This window comes from Salvia hispanica, chromosome 6, assembly GCF_023119035.1.
Source record: "Salvia hispanica cultivar TCC Black 2014 chromosome 6, UniMelb_Shisp_WGS_1.0, whole genome shotgun sequence".
NCBI lineage: Eukaryota > Viridiplantae > Streptophyta > Magnoliopsida > Lamiales > Lamiaceae > Salvia > Salvia hispanica.
Window position 1 is genome coordinate 22616136 of NC_062970.1, and position 19593 is coordinate 22635728.

Consider the following 19593-nt stretch of genomic DNA (forward strand, 5'->3'; position numbering starts at 1 on the left):
CTGACGGAAGAAGAAAGTTTGATACGAGAGTTTAGTAAATTGCGATTAGAAGTGATAAGGGCACCTGAAACGGTGGAAGGACGAATCGCCACCTTAGTGGTGGAACCAGATTTGAAAACAAGAATCGTTGCAGCGCAACGAATGGATGCGAAACTCGAAGAGATTCGAGTGGAAGTGAGAACGGGCAAATCGGGAAATTTTAGTGAGGAGTCCGATAATGCCCTCATGTTTGAAGGAAGACTATGCGTGCCGACAACGAGGAACTCAAGAACGAGATCATGAGTGAAGCTCATGAGACTCCATACACTTCTCACCACTGGAAGCACGATATATTTGTGAAAGCTATAAATGAATTTCGCCAGATTGCATTTTTGTTATATGCAGATTGAATTTTTTATCGTTGAGTTTTGCATTTTCACATAAATTGCATTTTATAATAAGACGGATTGCATTTATACATGTGAAAATGCAAAACTCAACAATATAAAATGCAATTTATGTGAAAATGCAAAACTCAACATTATAAAATGTAATTTACCTACAACTAAAATGCAATCTGCGGAAATGCATATACAACTAGATTGCATTTTTGTGTCTAAAATACTGCATGTTTTGTGCCACATGGCAGCACCAGATTGGATGTACGTTGTTACTCTAACTAAGGGGGCACCCTAGTGCTCCCCTATATATATATGTATATATAGGGGTGCGTTAAAATGACAACACTCTTAAAATGACACTGTGACACCACGCTAGACTGCAATATTATATATGCTAGATGCAATAGTATAAACGCTAGAGCGCAATCTATAGATTGCGAGTTGTAGCGTATTGGATATTGCAGTCGGGAAAAATTGCAGTTTAGTGTATTGGATATTGCAGTCCGTGAAAATTTATCCTTGAGCAATTTTTATGATTGCCACATGGCAGCTTATTATTCGTCCACATGTATAAATGATTGGCTAGCCATGGTGGTATGGTGTTACTTTAAGAGGTGTTGTCATTTTAACACAATCTGTATATATATATATATATATATATATATATATATATATATATATATATATATATATGGGTGCGTTAGGCTCCTTTGCACCCTAAGTGTCCTATTTCCTTCTTAATCTCAGCCCTTGGATCCTTAAATTGGATGGTTGTGATCAATGCATTATTAGTCTATAATGTTGCATTATTAGCCGCTGTGCATTATTAGAATGAAAATGTGCATTATTAGTCTATAATGTTGCATTATTAGCCGCTGTGCATTATTAGAATGAAAATGTGCATTATTAAATGACACGTGGCATTAATCAATTTGTGAATCAATTTGTGATTTGGAGATGATAGTAATTTTCTAAGTTCATCGATTGAATTAAATATTTTATCTTCCCTTGGAGGCGATTGATTGAATCAATTCTTCAATTCATGTCATATGGTAATGGGGACGATCATCAATTGTGATTTGGAGATGAGTAATTTTGCAGAAGGTAAACAATTCCTTAATTTTGTTGATTTTGTAATATTTGTGATTGAGTAAATTCCTTGCTATGCGAATTGAGTAATCCTCGACATTGATTCCATATTTCGTCATTGATTCAGTTTGTCGTCCGCTTTGTATGTGTTTGGATGATTATTGGTTGATTTCATAAGAAACTTCCTATTTGGTTTCTCTCAAACTTAGTCTGCGATTATTGTTAGATTTTAGCCTTTTTTTTGTTGATGAACCTACTGATTCTATTTAAATTCACATTTATTCCAATTCTACTCAGTTATTTTGTCTATACCTTGCTCTTTACTAGATTGTTGTATTATGTATTGAAAGTTGCTGGCCACATAATGTGTAATTGCATTATATTGCAATTCAACTATAAAGAGGAAACATTTTTTTCTATACCTTGCTCTTTACCAGATTGTTGTATTATGTATTCAAAGTTGCTGGACACATAATAAGTAATTGTATTATATTGAAATTCAACTATGAAGGGAAGCATTTTGGCTATACCTTGCTCTTTACCAGATTGTTGTATTATGTATTGAAAGTTGCTGGACACATAATGTGTAATTGCATTATATTGCAATTCAACTATGAAGGGGAAGCATTTTGGCTATACCATGCTCTTTACCAGATTGTTGTATTATGTATTGAAAGTTGTTGGCCACATAATGTGTAATTGCATTATATTGCAGTTCAACTATGAAGGCGAAGCATTTACCAGATTGTTGTATTGTGTATTGGAAGTTGCTGGCCACATAATGTGTAATTGCATTATATTGCAATTCAAATATGAAGGGGAAGCAGTTTTGCAAGGAGAGGACTGTGAGGTTGAACAACATATCATTGTGTCGGTATGGAAAATGTAGAGAACTGTGTCACCATGCCAATGGTGGCAAACAAAAGGAAAAGGAGATCAATTAGTTCATCTAGCAGTATTTCAATCTTTTAGCCGTACTACTTCTTACATAATACATTGCAGTGTTATTCATTAAATATTGCAGTGTTATTCATTGGATATTGCAGCGTTACCACGTAGTTTATGCAGTTATATGGAGTATTACTTTATTTTATTTTTTGTTGTTGTAGTTTATCGAAACGATTGCAGATTTGTTCTCAAAGTATTGCTTACTATTGCTTTCTGGTTTGCTTACTTCATTGAAATACTTTACTACTTTCATAGTACACTACAATTAATTGGTAATGTGGAGTACTATTATTCTCAGATTGCATTCCCTTTCATTGGTTATTGCCTCTTAATGAGATCAATTTTTGCATGTGCACCGTTTCACATATTGCAGTACAAAACATAAAGTATTGTTGTATAATTTTTGATGTATTCCCTAACTACATTTCATATTAAGCACACAAACATTATAGAATTAGCAGACATTAAACAACTAAGGGACAAAGACAATTCAAATTACGCCACCAACATTGTCTACACCAAAATAAAATCGTCATATTTTTTTAGTACAAGGAATAACCAAAACAAAACATCATCTACGTCAAAAAACACCACTGAAACTAAACTTAATATTTGCAGCAAAAAAATGTTCATTAGTTAGTCACGGTTTGTGGTGGTCTACGACCATCTTCTCATCGTCTATCGATCCCTTCTTTTTCCCCTCCTCTTGATGCAATACTCATAACGGAGTCAATGTCCATGTTATCGTTTCTATACAGCATTGTTGTATAGAATATGCCACAAAGCAGCAGGAAGGACTTCGACTTCTTGTTTCTTAGGTCGCATTTCCAATCGATGATGTATGTTACTCTGCAAGATAGTGTACGATGCATTCACATGTATGTTACTCTGCAAGATAGTGTACAATGCAATGCAAGATAGCAAGTGGTGTGCATTTCAAATACCTTAAATTATTCTTTTTCTCAAATGCAAATAATATTACTATGTCCAGCAAAGTAGACTACAATGCACTGCAATATATACGGCATAATCAACAAAAAAGAGGACAACCGAAACAATTCACTACATTGCATTCACATGTACATTAATATGCAATCACCAATACTTTATAATGCAATGCAGAGTTATGTATGATATCAGAAATAAAAAACCAGGTACTACGAACAAATTTGCATATAACAACAACAAATCAAAAATCAACATAACAAAATCGCAATAAAATTGGAAGAAATCATCATACAATTGCAAAAATCACCAATACATGGAGCAAAATCACCATACAATTGCAAAAATCACCAATACATGGAGCAAAATCTCCATACAATTGCAAAAGTTACCAATACACCGAGCAAAATAGCTATACAATTGCGAAAATTACCAAAATCACCAATTAAAAATTCTCCAAAAAACTGAAAGCAAAAATAAAACATAATGAAGCAAAATTTTACCGATGGGGAGTCCCAGAAACCGCGCCGACAACCGCAAGCCACAATCGCTTCTTTTCACAGCCAAAATTCGCTAATAATCGCCGATTTTAGATTAAAACTCGATTGCTAGGGAATCAACAAAACCTAATAAAGCAAAAAACGATCCGAGCATAACAATTAGAGATAGATGAATGCAATCAAAATCAAGAGATATATTAAAGCAATCGACCCCTAACTAAACTCGCGATTCTGAAAAAAACATCATATCACCACTGTATCTCTGAATATCTTTGTCAACTGTGATTCGACTTCGCCGTCGTAAACATTGCTTCCAATTCGCTGTCGAAGAGAAAATGAATCGCCCGTTAGGGTTCCAAATTGGGAGAGAGAGATTAATGGTGTAGTATGAAGAGAGAGCGTCGGTTTTTTGGTAGAAGAGAGATTAATGGTGTAGTGGGAAGAAGCGACAGCGTTTATTTAATTCAAATCTGTGTAGGTTTCAATTTAGGTAATTGACCAAATTACCCCTACACAGCAATATCCCCTGCATTATCCAGCAATTCAGACTCTATTTCAATAAATTGATCTCAAGCGTCCATATATCAAATCTGACGGATCAAATTAGTGGTAGGATGTCACTCTAACTATGGTGGCACCCTAATGATCCCCTATATATATATATATATATGTTTGTGTTAAAATGACAACCCCTCTTAAAGTGACACCGTGACACCACTTATACAACAATATTCAATACGGTAGACAGCAATCTAGCGTGTTGGATATTGTTGTTCAAGAAAAAATTTTGTATAAGGTATTAAATATTGCTGCCCGTCTTTTTTTATCCTTGAAAAAAAATTGTCCACGTGGCAGCTTATTATTCGTCCACGTATACAAATGATTGGCTAGGAATGGTGGTATGGTGTTATTTTAAGGGGTGGTGGCACCCTAACATGCCCCTATATATATAACCCTCTTTATTGTAACACCATACCACCATTTTAGGCCATTGGATCTGAAAATCGTGTGCTTGTCATGCTGCCACGTGTAAAAACACGGAGGGGTAAAATAGGAAATTTCTAATTTTACGTTACCAGATTGCAGTGTTGTTCATTAAATATTGCAGTCTTACCACAACAATATTGCATTTTACCACGACTGCAATATCTAATACAATAGACTGCAATATCTAATACTGTACACTGCAAACCTGTGTTTTTTCTCGAAACTTAATCTTAGGTGTCCATAAACGAGATCTAACGGACTATATTGGTGGTATGGTGTTATCCTATCTATGGTGGCACCCTAGTGCACCCCTATATATATATATATTAGTGATAAAATGCAAACTTATATATTGTACAAACTCAAAACTCCTCAACACAGCTTCAACACTATTTCAATACAATATCAACACAAGTGTAAAATTTCAAGATTTTAATGTCAACATAGTATCAACAAAACATCAATCATTGACTACTGTTGAAATTCTATTGACATTTTTTTGTTGATGCTTTTTTGTGATCTGTTGACATTGTTCAATGGTCCAGATCATAGTTTTAAGTTTGTACAGTATTTAGAGTTTTCATTTGATCACATTCCTATATATATATATATATATATATATATAGGGATGTATTCACATCTTTTTTCCATTTTTTGTTCTTTTTCCTTCTCAATCTCCACCCTCCATTTTCAAGATCTGATGGCCGAAAATTAAGCTTGTTTTCATTATTTATATTATTAAATTAATTGGAAAAGGGCATTGTTGGGAGTGATTTTTTGCACGGTTATTTCATTTCCTTAATTCTCTCCATTAAGTTTGGTAGTTATATTTTCTAATTTATTTTCCATATTTAATTCTTCTTCTTCTCTCCTCCATCTTTACGGTTTACATTGCTGCAAATCACAAAATTCAAATTCCATTCCTCTGCCATAATTTTGAGCATCTTCTATCGATTTCCTTCATAAGTTTTGGTGTTTTCAATTATGGAAGAAAGTTTTTTAGTTTGTTTTTATTTCATATTCCTTCATAATTTCTCTTTCTTCTCTGACATAACTGACTCAATTTTCTACGTTGAACACGTCTGGTGGTGTAGTTTCTCGCCTAAACCCGAATTCTGGAAGTATTCCTCGATTGGTTTCGTTTTTTCAACAATAAGAAAGTAATTTAATTAATCCGTTCATTGATTTACAGATTTTCGTTTAATCGTAAGTTATAGTTTTTAAACTTTCGACAAATAATGTAATATATTAAGTATATAACGGATCAATGCATAATGTACAAATTGAATAGAATAATGTTGACAGAAAATTGAATTCATGCCCTTTGGATTTAGCAATCCATGGGGCTAGGTTTTAGTACCCACTCACAAACGAAACCATCACAAAGGGCAGAGAGTTTGAATCATTCCCCTTGGGTTTAGCAACCCATGGAGCTATGGTATAGTACCACCACATGAATTAAATTTCGTTTTTAATGTTTGATTCAGATTTGGTATAGTGAATAATGTACCAATAGTATCTAGTAATGTACATTCGTAACAATGAATAATGTACATATTGCAGAGAATAATGTTACAGGGAACTTGAATTTATGCCCTTTGGGTTTACCAATCCATGGGTCAAACGTATATAGTAAACTTATGGCATAATAATAGTAGAGATAAAATTATAAAGTAGGACAACTCCAAAACAATGTAATACTTAACTACTAAATAATGTACGTCTTAAAGCAAGTATAAAAAACAATATATCTGGAAAACAAACTAAAAAATGTCAATATTTTCTCTTCCACGTATGCTTCTCCTTGTCATTCTCTATCTCTTTCAGTGTTGTAGAGTTTCTCAAATCATGGTGGCCCATCTTATCACAAACAAAATCAGAAAAACATACATTAAAATACTATATTCGTACATTACTCAGTAAGAAATATACATTAAATAACTATAGTCGTACATTACAATTATAATAAACAGGATTATTAGACACGACAATTACAATAATGTACAAAAGCAAGCAAATAATGTAAGAAAGCAATCGAATAAAGCAATTGAAAGCAATCGAATAAAGCACAATAAGATTTCCTCTAAAAAATCGAGCAATACCCTATTGTAAAGCAGTAATTAACTATTAACTTCAATACAACCAAGTTGAAGTAGATGATTCAAGGAAAAACATAAAAAATGTATCAAATGCTATTACATTTTTCATGCAAATTAGTTATGTACCAACAAGTCCATATGATGTAGCATAAATTAAATCTACAACAATGGCAGACCTAAATGATGCAGCAGATAGAATTCAATAATGTAACAAACGGTATATATAATGAATTTGTTACAACATAGAAGAAAAAACCAATTGAAAAACCTAAAATCAGGAACACTACCTTGTTGTTGATTGCAAGTCTTCCACCGATTAAAACGCTGTTGCGTCAAGCGAGTGAACAAAATCCGGAAAAATTCGTCTTCTCAGTATAGTTGCTCCGATTAGCAAACCAATCAATCAGTAATGAAGAAAACCCAATTGAAAAATCCAAAATCAGGAACCCTACCTTGTTGTTGATTGCAAGTCTTCCACCGATTAAAACGTTGCTGCGTCGAGCGAGTGAGAAAAAAATTGGCAGAAGTCATCTTCTCTGTGTAGTTACTCCAATTTAGCAAACCAATCAATTAATAATGAAGAAAAACTCAATTGAAAAATCCAAAATCAGGAACCCTACCTTGTTGTTGATTGCAAGTCTTCCACCGATTAAAACGTTGCTGCGTCGAGCGAGTGAGCAAAATCCGGCAGAATTCGTCTTCTCCGTGTAGTTGTTGATTTCCGGTGGCTTGGAGTGGCGGCTAAGGTTTGGAAATTGGGGGGAGGGGGGGGGGGATTCGGGGAGACGATGTTGAATCGTGGGTTTGAGGAGTGAGAGAGAGAGTGAGTAGATGGAAGGTCTATGAAAATCTCGCTGAAATCTCGCTCCTTCCGTTTTAATTCATTGTTGTTTTACAATTATACCCGTATAATGCACAAAATGAGACTAATAATGCAACACGGGATGATTTTGTGATGCTTCATCTAGTCCGTCCGTCCTACTAATCTAATGGTTGATATTAAGAAGGAAAAAGACACTAAGGGGGTAATAGTACCCTAATACTCCCATATATATATATATATATAGGGGCATGTTAGTTAAACGCTAGCGATATTGTGTATTTTAACATTGTCAAACCTATATATATATATATATATATATATATATATATATATATATATATATATATATATTGCATGTGTCATTATCAAGGAAGTATCAGTTAGAACCTTCTTATATTCTTTCGACTAATTAATAGAGATACTACCTGATTTGACCTATGAGTAATAACCTGGAGTTTAGAATTGAGAGAAAGAAGATAAAGAACTTAGAAATAGAAAGATACTAGACATAGTGTTGTGACAAAGTCATAAACTAGAAGAACCACGTGGGAGCCTGAGTATATGGTGTGACAACGATACTCCTTCTTTTTTTAATCAGGTATCATTTCGAGCACGAAATTCTCTAAGTGGGGGTGAGTTGTAATACCCCAAATTTACAAAATAGAAATAAAAATAAATATAAGAATTAGAAGTTGCAATATTCCAACTTTAGAGGATTAGAAATTAGAAATTAAAATTAGAGGAATTATACAAGCTTTTACTTATTTAGATTAGAAGTAAAAGTAAATAGAAAATTTGAAAAGAAGATAAATATGTGATAAAGAAAAAGAGAAAGAAAAAGAATAAATAGTTGAGGTGGAATGTGGAGTGATACGTTTAATGTGGGGAAGAAAATTAGAGAAAGGTTTGGGAATAGAAATAAAATTAGAGGGATCTCTCCCTTTCACCCTCTACGTCCCTCTCTATAATCTTCACCACAGCCTTGTTCTCTCTCCGTTCAGCTGCATACCGGCACATCGAAATCGCCGGCGAAGTCACGGGAAAGCCGAAAGCGCACACAGCTTACCCAAGTCCCAATTCCCATAAGTTTATCTCCATGTCAGGAATTGAGATTCAAACCCACATCAACCTAATATTCAAAATAGATGTTATGGAAGTAGACTCCTTTCAACCTCCATAGCCAAGAACTTGCTCCCTCATTTATTCGGCTTGTTCGTCGGCAATCGGAGATTTAATCGCATAAAACATGGCAAATCAAGTAAGGGCTTTCTCCTATACTACTTTTATAACAAGAAATTCAATATATACTGAGGTTAGAAATCTGAAAATTTCGAGCTACATAGGTGTTGATACATAAATGGTTTTATGTTTGATTAATGTAGCATATTGATATCCTATGTCATGTTTTGATGATTAATTTCAAAGTTAAAGATGTTATGGTATCATGGTGATATTGAAATTGAGATTAGGGATCTTTGATCCTGAATTGGGTTTACTAATTGGTTGAAATGGAGGTGTATATAGGTTATATGATTTTCAAGAATCGAATAATGAAAGAGAGTCAAACCCTAAGGTAAGTATTACATAGTGACTGAAATATTAATATATAGGAACCTGATATTGTGATTTTTTATTTTAATAAATATTGTGTTGGAATTGGAATCTAGATAATTAACGATGTGTAAATTGAAATTATCGGAATTTATTGATGATGATAACTTGGTTTTCAAATTTAGAGAATTTTCACTAAGACAGTATGAACATCTAATTATGATTAGAGGTATGGAATAAGTTGAGGGATGTGATTAGAACTGATAGTTGAAGTATAATTGGATAATTAGTAATAACTGCATAGATTGAAGGAGAGGTTGAACTAATATAGTAGATGTGACTATTCTTATGCTTCAGACTCCAGTTATAAAATATGATCATGGTTAAATATAAGTGTTAGTGTAAATACATGAGAATGTTATGAGAATGCCTAGTATTTCTTAAAACAACGATTTCACCTAAAATTATATTATGTGAATAGTAACAAGTAGGTTTGTTGAATTATTTAGATGGCTTAATGACATAAAATAAGTATAATCTTGATATATATTGTGTGTCACAATATAAGCAGAGTATAAAATTTGGATTGGAATTAATTGAGTTAGTAATTTGATGTTATTAAGAAATCTTTGGAAATAACCCATGAATAGTATCTCGGGAATAGTAACATCATATGTAGAAATTACGGGAATAGTAACATCATATGTATAAATTAGAATGAGATAAGGTGTTGGATGAGTGGATTATGATGTTAATGCATACTTAAGAGTGGAAATTAAGAGTAATGAGAAATTATGGATTTTTAGACTAAGGACGAGAGCCGAAAACTGGAGCATTAGAGAATATGAAGTTGAGAAGGAAGTTGTTACTTTAGAATATAATTACTGAATATGAGTTACTAATAGTTATAATATTTATAGTACGCAAATCAAGCAAAGGAGCCTATCGTGAAAATCGAAGCGTCCAGGTGAAATAGCCTCATCATGGTCATAAGCCTACGAGGTAGAGTATCCTCTCTATGGTGTTTGATCTTTTAGTTAAGATAATGTGTGTTAAATTGTAAACTATAGATGAAAGAGACGCTTAATTATGATTCCTAATCATGCTTATAATGTGAACGATATGAACTGTTATGATATTTAATAATCTAATAAGAATGTGCTGTGAAGAAATAGTATAAATATGAGTTCATGATGAAATTAGAAATAGTGTGTTATGAAGTGTAGTAATATATGTGTTGGCATGATAAATGATTATACAAGTTTGATATGAAAATGAATATGACTCTAGCTGTGAAGATGGTGCGATAAATGTGGAAATGAGCATTGAGGTGAATGTGATAAATGAGATATATTTATGAGATGTATACGAAGATAATTGCATGCGATTATATGTCAGCACCCTAAATGGGTGGTCTATGCGGAGTCCTTTCGATGACAAAATCTACGTCTGCATCGGTTTTCGATTTGGTTCGTCTACCCTGGTCTCGGACACTAAGCACTTAATGAGGCTAGTTGTGTTTTGACATGTGATAACGTTGGCGATCGATATATATGTTTTGAAATGTGATGATATCTACTCCCTTCGTCCCAAGATAAGTGACTTACTTCTTTTGGGCACGGGATTTAAGGAATGGTATTTAAATAAATTAAAGTAGAGAGAGTAAAGTATGAGAGAGAGAAAAGTAGAGGAGAGAAGAGAGAATAAAGTAGGTGGAGAATAAAGTAAGAGAGGTGACTTTTTGCTAAAAATGGAAATAGGTCACTTATAGTGGGACACCCCAAAAAGGTATATAAGTCACTTATCTTGGGACGGAGGGAGTATAATTTATCTGTGTTAGTATGTAGATAAAGAATGTGATGTGTGTGTTCGGGATGATTGAGGATTCAGATGTAATGTAAAATTATATAAGATACAAAATTAAGTGATTTAGTGTTAATTGAAAGAAAAATGATGATTTGTGGTGCAATATACTGGTAACAAGATAATTATACAGTAATTTTGAAATATACGAAATTATAAGTTGCTACATGATGGCGTAACATGATAATAATGAAAGTTAACAATTGTCAGTAGGGGAAAACTAAAGAATATAGAAAACTTTGTTTATAAGAAAAACAAAAGAGTGAAAATACTCAACTTATAAAGAAATTAGGTAAATCCTGATTCATATGTAAAGAATTTTTTTTTTTTTTAAAACCAAGTAACGATTAATATAAATTGTTAATACCTCTTTTCTAAAAGTGCTGATTTTTTTGTAGTGAGGATTTTGTTACTGAGCTAAGCTCACTTTCCCTCTTCTTCCACCCTGCAGGTTAAGTGATAGAGTTTGTATCAGAGTAGCATATCAGTTACATCCTTGATGAATCACTAGTCAATTGTGGAAGTCTATAACATGGTGGCATGTTTCTGTAAAGCTTTTGATAGTATAATTCCACTGCAAAGTTCGTTATGTAATAGTTGGTGAAGTATATTTTATTAAACAATTAAATATATAATTTTTATGAATAGTAACATCTGTAACACCCCCCCCCCCCTCCAAAACATTTCCTATCATTTAAGTTGAACTTGTAAGGATGTCGAATGGGTATTCGATTTTTTTTCGTTTAATCTTCGTTTTTTTTCGACAATCTAAAAGAGTTGATTTAAAGAAGTGTAAGTCTTGATGAGCCATTTGAACGACGCATCTCCGAGTAACAACATAATACTCTTTTCGTTTCCTACACGTACAAAATGAAATAAAATATAGATTCCTAAATATGTATACATGCACGAAAGAAACAAGAAAAAGAAAATGAAATTCATTCTTTTCATAATATCCATTCTTTATAGGAGAGAGAAAATATGTAATCTTTCCCCTAATCCTCATTTATACACTTTGGTGTTATTATTTCCAAAAGGCTAGCTCTACGAGCAAGTTAAGGTCGGAGTATGGAAATCCGAGATAAAGAAATTAAACGAACGAGGTGAACTTTTCTATCCTACATACTAATGTGGATAAAATGTCAAATAATTTGAGATGATATTTAGTTATACAAATAATGTTGTCTTGCCATAAATGATTTCTTTTATGTTTATGAAGCCTATCTGTTTGGTTGGAACGTAAGAATCGACTTCGGGTCCGAGTGAGGGTGGTGTCCCTACTCGGATAAGTGTACACAGGTGACCGTTGGAAGGTGGCCACCTTCCACGGCACAAAGATGATATAGTGGAGGCCGTTGGGAGGTGGCCACCTCCCCGGCTGGAGAAAGATGTAGGTGACCGTGGGAGAGCGCCATCTCCACGGCACTTGGTGTTCAGATATGGCAAAAGTACAGAAAGAACTTAGACTGATCAGTCGAACTTTAGCTCACAAAGAATTTAGTAAGCTCGGGCCTTTTAAGAGAAAACCCTCGAGTGTTACTGTGATGGCATGACAATATTTTCATTTTATGTATGTATATTTCGGCAATGTGTTCACTGAGTATTTTTATACTCAGCCCTGCATATATTTCTAAATGTGCAGGTTGAGCAGTGACGGTGGAGAATGCTGAGCAGAGTTGATGATTCCTTTTTATTTTAAGTAGAGACTCTCGGAGGTGCATGTCTTCATACATGTGACCGCATCCATTCCGCTGTGTATTGTTCTTCTATACTCTGATAAATAATTATTGAATAGTAAGATTTCGATTCAAGTTTTTTTGGTTAAAAGTTAATCTGAAATTGTCTTTCCTTTTATTTCTAAGTGAATATTCAGTCATTGTTATCCCCTTTCTATTCCCCTCTTCTTATTCCCCACCCCTAGTCACGGTTTCCCGGCTTTGCTATTCTTAGCAAAGTGCGGTCGTGACAACTTAAATCAATCGGTGCATTATTAAACTTTTAGTTTAAAATATATCTATATCTCACAAGGATGATTTTATCATATCACAATTTATCTAATTCATAATTTGGAATATTATCTTTCTACCAAACAAATGATTAAAAAAACAATATCTACCAACTATCTTGATTTCGGCCCGCATTTATTTTCCTAAGTTATTTATAATACTCTCTCCGTCTCACTTTAGGAGTCCCAGTCACTTTTGCACACTCATTTTGTAAAAATTATAAAAAATAGTTAAAGGGAATAAATAGTAAAGTAACATAGAAAATAATGTAGATAAGACTTTTTTTCATATTATTATCTCTTTCACTTTATTATTTTTCTACTTTAACTATTTATTATAATTTTTATAAAACGGATGTGTAAAAGTGGTGGGGAAGATCAGGAAGATCTTATTGTTTTTCATTAATGACAAAAATCAAAAAGTCTGACATGGCAATCAAAGTTTATTCTGGTCTATTCAAATAGTGCCACTTTTTACTAGTGTTTGATATGGTTTTCATACTTACCCCTTTATATACCTTCTCTTTCCTCTCTGCGAGACTCTTTCTCCTCTCACCCTTATTTGGTGAAAAATAGAGAAGAATTATGTGTTTGGCGGAGTCTCTAACTAACAAATTGTTTGAATGTTCAAGTAGTATGTTTAGATTTTATTCTACTATGTTACTCCCTTTTTTCACCAGATGTTGTCCTTATTTGATTCGGTGCGGGTTTTAAGACAAGTGAAGAAAAGATGAAATGTGAATCTCACTTTTATACACTCCCCTCCAGTCTCAGCTAAGTTGAGTCAAAACTTTTAAGCACGAAGATTAAAAAATTGTATTGAAAAATAGGAGAAAAGAATAAAGTTGAAAAGATAAAGGAGAGGGTAAACGAGGTGATGGAATAAAATAAGAGTGATTGAATGTTTTGTTTTTTTTTTTGTCAAAAATAAAAAATGACTCAACTAAGTTGAGACATCCCTAAAAGGAATACGACTCAACTTAGTTGGGATGGAGAGAATATTAGTTATAATGTGATTATAATGAGTCAGTGGAAAGTGAAATCTACTTATCAAAAATGATTAAAAAAAAGGCAAAATGGACGATATTTTGTGAATGAACCGAAATGACAAATATAGTCAACATTTGGTGAACCGAGGGAGCATGTAAATCAGTATGTTTCTAGCATGCAACTTGTATGAATTGATTTTAAGCAGACTCATGTTTATCAATGTATTTAATTTGCAATCTTTACTGCAAAATCCTAACACTATTTTGGTTGAGTTTAAATAGATTCACGTCTATTAAATTATTTAATTTGCAATCTCTGCAAAATTCTATAACACTATTTTGGTAAGAATCATGAACAATCATTATGTAGAATATTGGTCTTACTTCTTTCATTTGTGTCGTATGTTCCACGAATCCAATGTGTACATGTCTATCAATTCATATACGTCTACTTTTTTACGTCATAGCTTGTTAAGGAAGTAGATGTTCAACCTCTGTTGCTTGTTGACAATTTCACTGGCTCCTCTGTAGATGGTTGCTTATTGACAATTTGACTAACTGATAAGGAAGTAGATGTTCAACCTCTGTTGCTTGTTGACAATTTCACTAGCTCTACCTCTGTAGATGGTTGCTTATTGACAATTTGACTAACTGTCAAATTAAGAGATGCGATGTCCCTAAAAATAAACCATATTTGTCATATTAGGATGTCCCTAAAAAATAAACCAATTCTATTAAGGAAATATTTATCTTTCTCTTAGTGAGTCTCATTCTTCACTAACAATAATCCTATCACTCTTTCTTTCTATATCTTTCTTACTTCGCCAATTGACATTAAACTTGTGTCATTTCAAAAACTATCTATTTTTCAGGGACGAAGAGAGTACTTAATTCTATAAATCAAGACTCCTGTAACTGCATCTATTATGGGGGCTATTAAAAACGCTAACATGTTTTTCCTTTCAGCTCATTGCAATTGATCAAAAACTCTTGCACATAAATTTTAATTTATCTACTCAAACTGTCTGTTAGGGATTACAAAGATTACAAGAAAATATAACAATGGTATCACAACCCACACCCCACAACTTGGACATCAAAAATCGTGTATTTTGGATGGAGAGGGATGACGACGACTGCACATTTTCCACAAGAATCAGTCTCCAACTCCTCAGTTCACTCTTCTATGCCCCCCAAAAGCCCAGATCTGTAACAGGTATAAAGTTAATAGTAGGATCCACAATTCTTATCTAATGACTAATAGTAGCATATATTCTTTCATATATGCTTTTGTGGGTAGCTACAAGGAGTTTTGACTGCATAATGCAAAAAATAAGCAGACTAGCATGCACTAATTGGTAACAAATTAAGACTAACCTTGAGGTTTGAGTCCCAACTTCCTGTACATAAGGCACTGCCATCAGCAGACAGTCCCAAACAGCTGATCCGACTATCGTGAGAATTTTGAAGCTTTCCCAAGTCCAACACAACCTATTTACAGGGCAATCGGGTTGAAAGTTGAGCTTGAGCACCATATCTAATTTTCAATCAATCCATCACAAATGGAGGCTCAACAGACTAGAGCATGTATACTTATACCTCTGCCAATAGAGTATCCCAGACATAGCAATCTCCGTTGGTGTATCCAGCAAACAGAAGTCGGCCAGATGTGGAGAATGCAATTGAAGTTACATGAGGAGCCTCATTATCATCGTGTTGTTGATTGTACTCTTGTAGCTGGTGGCCGGTTCTAATGTCAAACAATCTGCAAGTTCCATCATCTGAACCAGATCCAAATCTATGCCCATCAGGGAAGAACTTCACTGTATTAACATCTCCCTCGTGACCATGAAAAGTACGAACAGCTCGACTGGCAACACGAGTATCCCACAGACGAACAGTTGAATCACAAGAGCCAGATATGAACAATCTAGAGTTGGATCCATTAATAGAAACACTGAACAAGAAAAAGCATTATTACAGTCACTAACAATAGAAATAGATAAGCTCCAAAGAAAAAAGTTCATGTAAGCACTAACAAGATAACCAGTACCTTAAAACGTCAGCAGTATGCCCAGACTGGAATTCACCTCCAAACATAGACGTCCTTAAGCCAGTAGTTATATCCCATAGAACACATGTTTGGTCACCGGAAGCAGTTATAAGGTGTGTATCCTCATCTGGAACATACTGGCATGACGATACATAACCCTTGTGCCCACTAAGCACTCTTGATACTGGAAGATTCCCATCCTTGTCAGTTTGAGAGTTCAGATTAAAGATAGAGCACATACTATCTAGGCCACCACAGGCAACAGATTGCCCACTGGGAGAGAAGGCACAAGTCATGACCCATGCACAAGGTAGCTTAATTGCGTGAGTCTTCTGGCTAGTGAGAGCATTCCAAACTATTAATCTTCCATCTTGAGATGCACTGACTATACGATTCCTTTCTGGGGTCCAATCCAGCGAATACACCTAAGAAACATTTGAGATTTTGCTTACAAAAATGAACTCAAGATATAGATAATAATTTGTCAAAATCATCTCTTTGGGCAGACAGTTTCTTTCTATGCGGATGCATAAATTGGGAAGTCAAGCTGACATGTTTGGCATCACAGCAAAGACGGACAAAAGTGATAATGGGATTGATTTCAAGCTGACATATTACTAATGGGATTGCACAAAAATAAGGGTTTGTTACATTCACTCTAGAGCTAAACAGAACCATCAGTCCATGACTTTTATCTGAACGAGTTGACCTTTCTTTTGTTCCGCATGAGAAAACCTAAGAAAATGGTGCTATTTAGTATTCCCTCCGTCCAAACAAAGATGACCTATTTGTAAAATAGATGTACATTTATCTATTTCTAAAAGTAGATACACATTATGTAAGACAGAACACAAGAGTCTGGGTAAATTCTTGGATGAATTTATGCATTTGGTTCAACATCTATTCATGGTTTTTATGATATAGTATGATCAATTATAGGAAAAAATTTCTAGGTAACTCACCAAGCAATGCCATAAGAGAAGATAAAACTATGACAATCTTGCTTTCTAAATGAATAATGATTTTATGGTGACAATAGGATTGAAGGTTTTCTCCAGAAAATATGGAAGGGAATGCACATCCATGATCACCTTAGGTTTCTTATAAAAATAAAACTGAAGCAACCTAATCCAGGGCAACATACATAATGATATACTACAAATTAACTCATTAAATTACACTCCTACTAATTTTGATTGAAGGGATCATTTCACTCATTGCCAAATGGGGAGCTAATACTTGATTACCAAGAATAATTGATAATAACAGATGAGGTGATTGAAATTAGGGAAATGTCGAAGATACAAATTAGGTGATTAAAAGTGGGCGATTGCATTTGAAAAGTAAAGGATTACCTTTCCGGTGTGGCCCTGAAGAGTCCGGCAACAAACCAGATCAGTGGGGCCAAAACTTACCCGTGTTTGACCCTGAGAGCGGGCGTAGCGGGCAACTGAAACAGCAGCAGAAGAATTAGAATTGGAATTAGAGTTAGAATTAGATCTGCTTAGTAATAGATAGAGATAGAGGGAGAGAAATAAATTAATTGCAAACCATCGGTGTCGAGAAGGAGGAGGCGCTTCTGCTTTAATCTCTCCTTGAGGGAATTCACGGTTTCGGCCGCCGCCAAATGCCGCTCCTTCAGCTCAGCAACGGACATATCTTCTTTTTCAATTGGAAGAATTCAGCTTCATTTCAACTCTAACTTTGCAATTTCACACAATTGAGAATCGAAGAGGATTAAGGAATTGAAGGGGATTTGGGGGGGCGGGGGGGAGATGGAGATGTGGAGATGGAGGAGGTGAGAAATGAGTTGCACTTCTCAGACTTGCTACTTTACAGAGGAGAGAGAATCATTTCTTTAATATTTAATATTATAAATTATATTTTAGTTAAAAAGGTTTTATAAATATCAAATTCAATATCTATTTTCACTATTCTACTTTTTAAGCTTTTGAGGTGTATATTTATCTATTTTATTCAATTTGAAGACTTAACTTGTGATTTTTTAATATTTATGTACTCCCTCAGTTTTATTAAAGATGATCCACTTTCCTTTCTGATTTGTTTCAATTAAGATGACTCATTATTTAAAATGGAAATACTTTTATCTATACTTTATTCACTCTTTCTTACTTTACTCTCTCCTCTTAACACACAAAATATAACTGCATAAAATCCCGTGCTGTTCAAGAAATGGGTCATCTTCCTTGGGACGGAGGAAGTACTTATTTTTAATAATTTTTGAATTACTAAAATTTTTTATGATATTATTAAATTTTTATATATTATCTCAAAATAAATTATTTAAATCTTTATAATGTTATCGAAAAATGGATTATTTAAATTGTTGTAGTATTATTTATATTATTATATTACAATCGTGAAATTAATACTCCACGTATTTGTAGTATTATTTTAAAAATATTGAATTTATTTCTTATTTAATATTCAATGTTTAACTAAACATTAAATGCAACATTAGATTGAAAGAATGAAATAGGAGTATTAAGTACTAGTATAAAGTTTATAAAAAAAAAATTCACCAAAAAATAACATTCATCATAATTGATTGATTTCGTTATTGTCCATTAGAGTATCTCTAAGGAAGAAAGGTAAATTGAGAAGGTATATTTTTTATTTATTTATTCTCAAAAAGGTAATTATACCTTCTTAAAAAATAATGTACTCCAAGGAAAGAAGATAAATTAAAAAGGCAAATAAAAATAACTAATATTTTACCCATTCTACCAAAAAGAGGTAAAGATACCTTCTAACAATCAAAGAATGTATAATACCTCCCCATATACCCTTTCCATTGGAGCATAAATTTTTATGAAGAAAAGCATAAATACTCTTACAATTGATTGATTTTCAAGTTTTTAACTAAAAATACAATATTTATCTTTTACTTTACTCTCTCTTATATCTTAATTTTTTTTATATCTTTTATTTTATCCTTTCTTCTATTTTATTCTCTCCACATAATTCAATTGATATCATTTGTTAAATTTTGTGCCTAAAAATATCAATCACTTGCAATGTACTGAAGCGAGGAGAATATGGAGGATTATTCAAATAATATACTCGTTTTACAGAGTCATTTCATTTTCTACACTCGTTTTGAAAAAAATGATACTCCCTCCGTCCATAAAAAATAGAGCAATTGGTGTATGACACGAGTTTTAATGTAGAATTGTTAAAGTAAGAGATAAGGAAAAAAAATAAGAGAGAAAGAGAAAAAGTAAGTGAGAAGTAGTGTTAGTGGAATGATGTGTAGGGTTTATTATTTATTGAAAACTTTCCATAAATGAATGTGCTCTATTTCTTGTAGATGGCAAAAACGGTAAATGTGCTCTATTTT

The 19593-nt window shown here is 33.5% G+C and overlaps 1 protein-coding gene and 3 long non-coding RNA genes across 4 annotated transcripts; 2 read left to right on the top strand and 2 right to left on the bottom strand.

The window, feature by feature from the left end:
* Positions 1-2919: 2919 nt before the first annotated feature.
* LOC125192262 lies at positions 2920-4267 on the bottom strand. The gene is made up of 3 exons (XR_007171333.1): positions 4081-4267; positions 3866-3988; positions 2920-3266 (listed from the first exon to the last, which is right to left on the bottom strand). It is a non-coding gene; the product is annotated as an uncharacterized LOC125192262 (long non-coding RNA).
* Positions 4268-8666: 4399 nt separating this feature from the next.
* Positions 8667-11824, top strand: LOC125191852. The gene is made up of 3 exons (XR_007171265.1): positions 8667-9029; positions 10243-10324; positions 11637-11824. It is a non-coding gene; the product is annotated as an uncharacterized LOC125191852 (long non-coding RNA).
* Positions 11825-12270: 446 nt separating this feature from the next.
* On the top strand, positions 12271-12863 carry LOC125192378. Its single transcript, XR_007171378.1, has 3 exons — positions 12271-12288; positions 12405-12685; positions 12828-12863. It is a non-coding gene; the product is annotated as an uncharacterized LOC125192378 (long non-coding RNA).
* A 2292-nt stretch (positions 12864-15155) lies between these two features.
* On the bottom strand, positions 15156-18010 carry LOC125194129 (guanine nucleotide-binding protein subunit beta-2). The gene is made up of 6 exons (XM_048092179.1): positions 17784-18010; positions 17588-17682; positions 16233-16657; positions 15779-16136; positions 15557-15670; positions 15156-15386 (listed from the first exon to the last, which is right to left on the bottom strand). The coding sequence occupies exons 1-6, from the start codon at positions 17887-17889 to the stop codon at positions 15351-15353; spliced, it is 1134 nt and encodes a 377-aa protein (XP_047948136.1). The 5' UTR covers positions 17890-18010; the 3' UTR covers positions 15156-15350.
* Positions 18011-19593: the final 1583 nt, after the last annotated feature.

Bases quoted from the DNA above. Each gene is read 5' to 3' on its own strand.
- LOC125194129 (XM_048092179.1), bottom strand. From the start codon at position 17,889: ATGTCCGTTGCTGAGCTGAAGGAGCGGCATTTGGCGGCGGCCGAAACC. The intron at 16,137-16,232 runs GTACTGGTTATC...TTTCTTGTTCAG, and splicing joins CATACTGCTGACGTTTTAAG to TGTTTCTATTAATGGATCCA. The intron at 15,671-15,778 runs GTATAAGTATAC...CCCTGTAAATAG, and splicing joins GGGATACTCTATTGGCAGAG to GTTGTGTTGGACTTGGGAAA.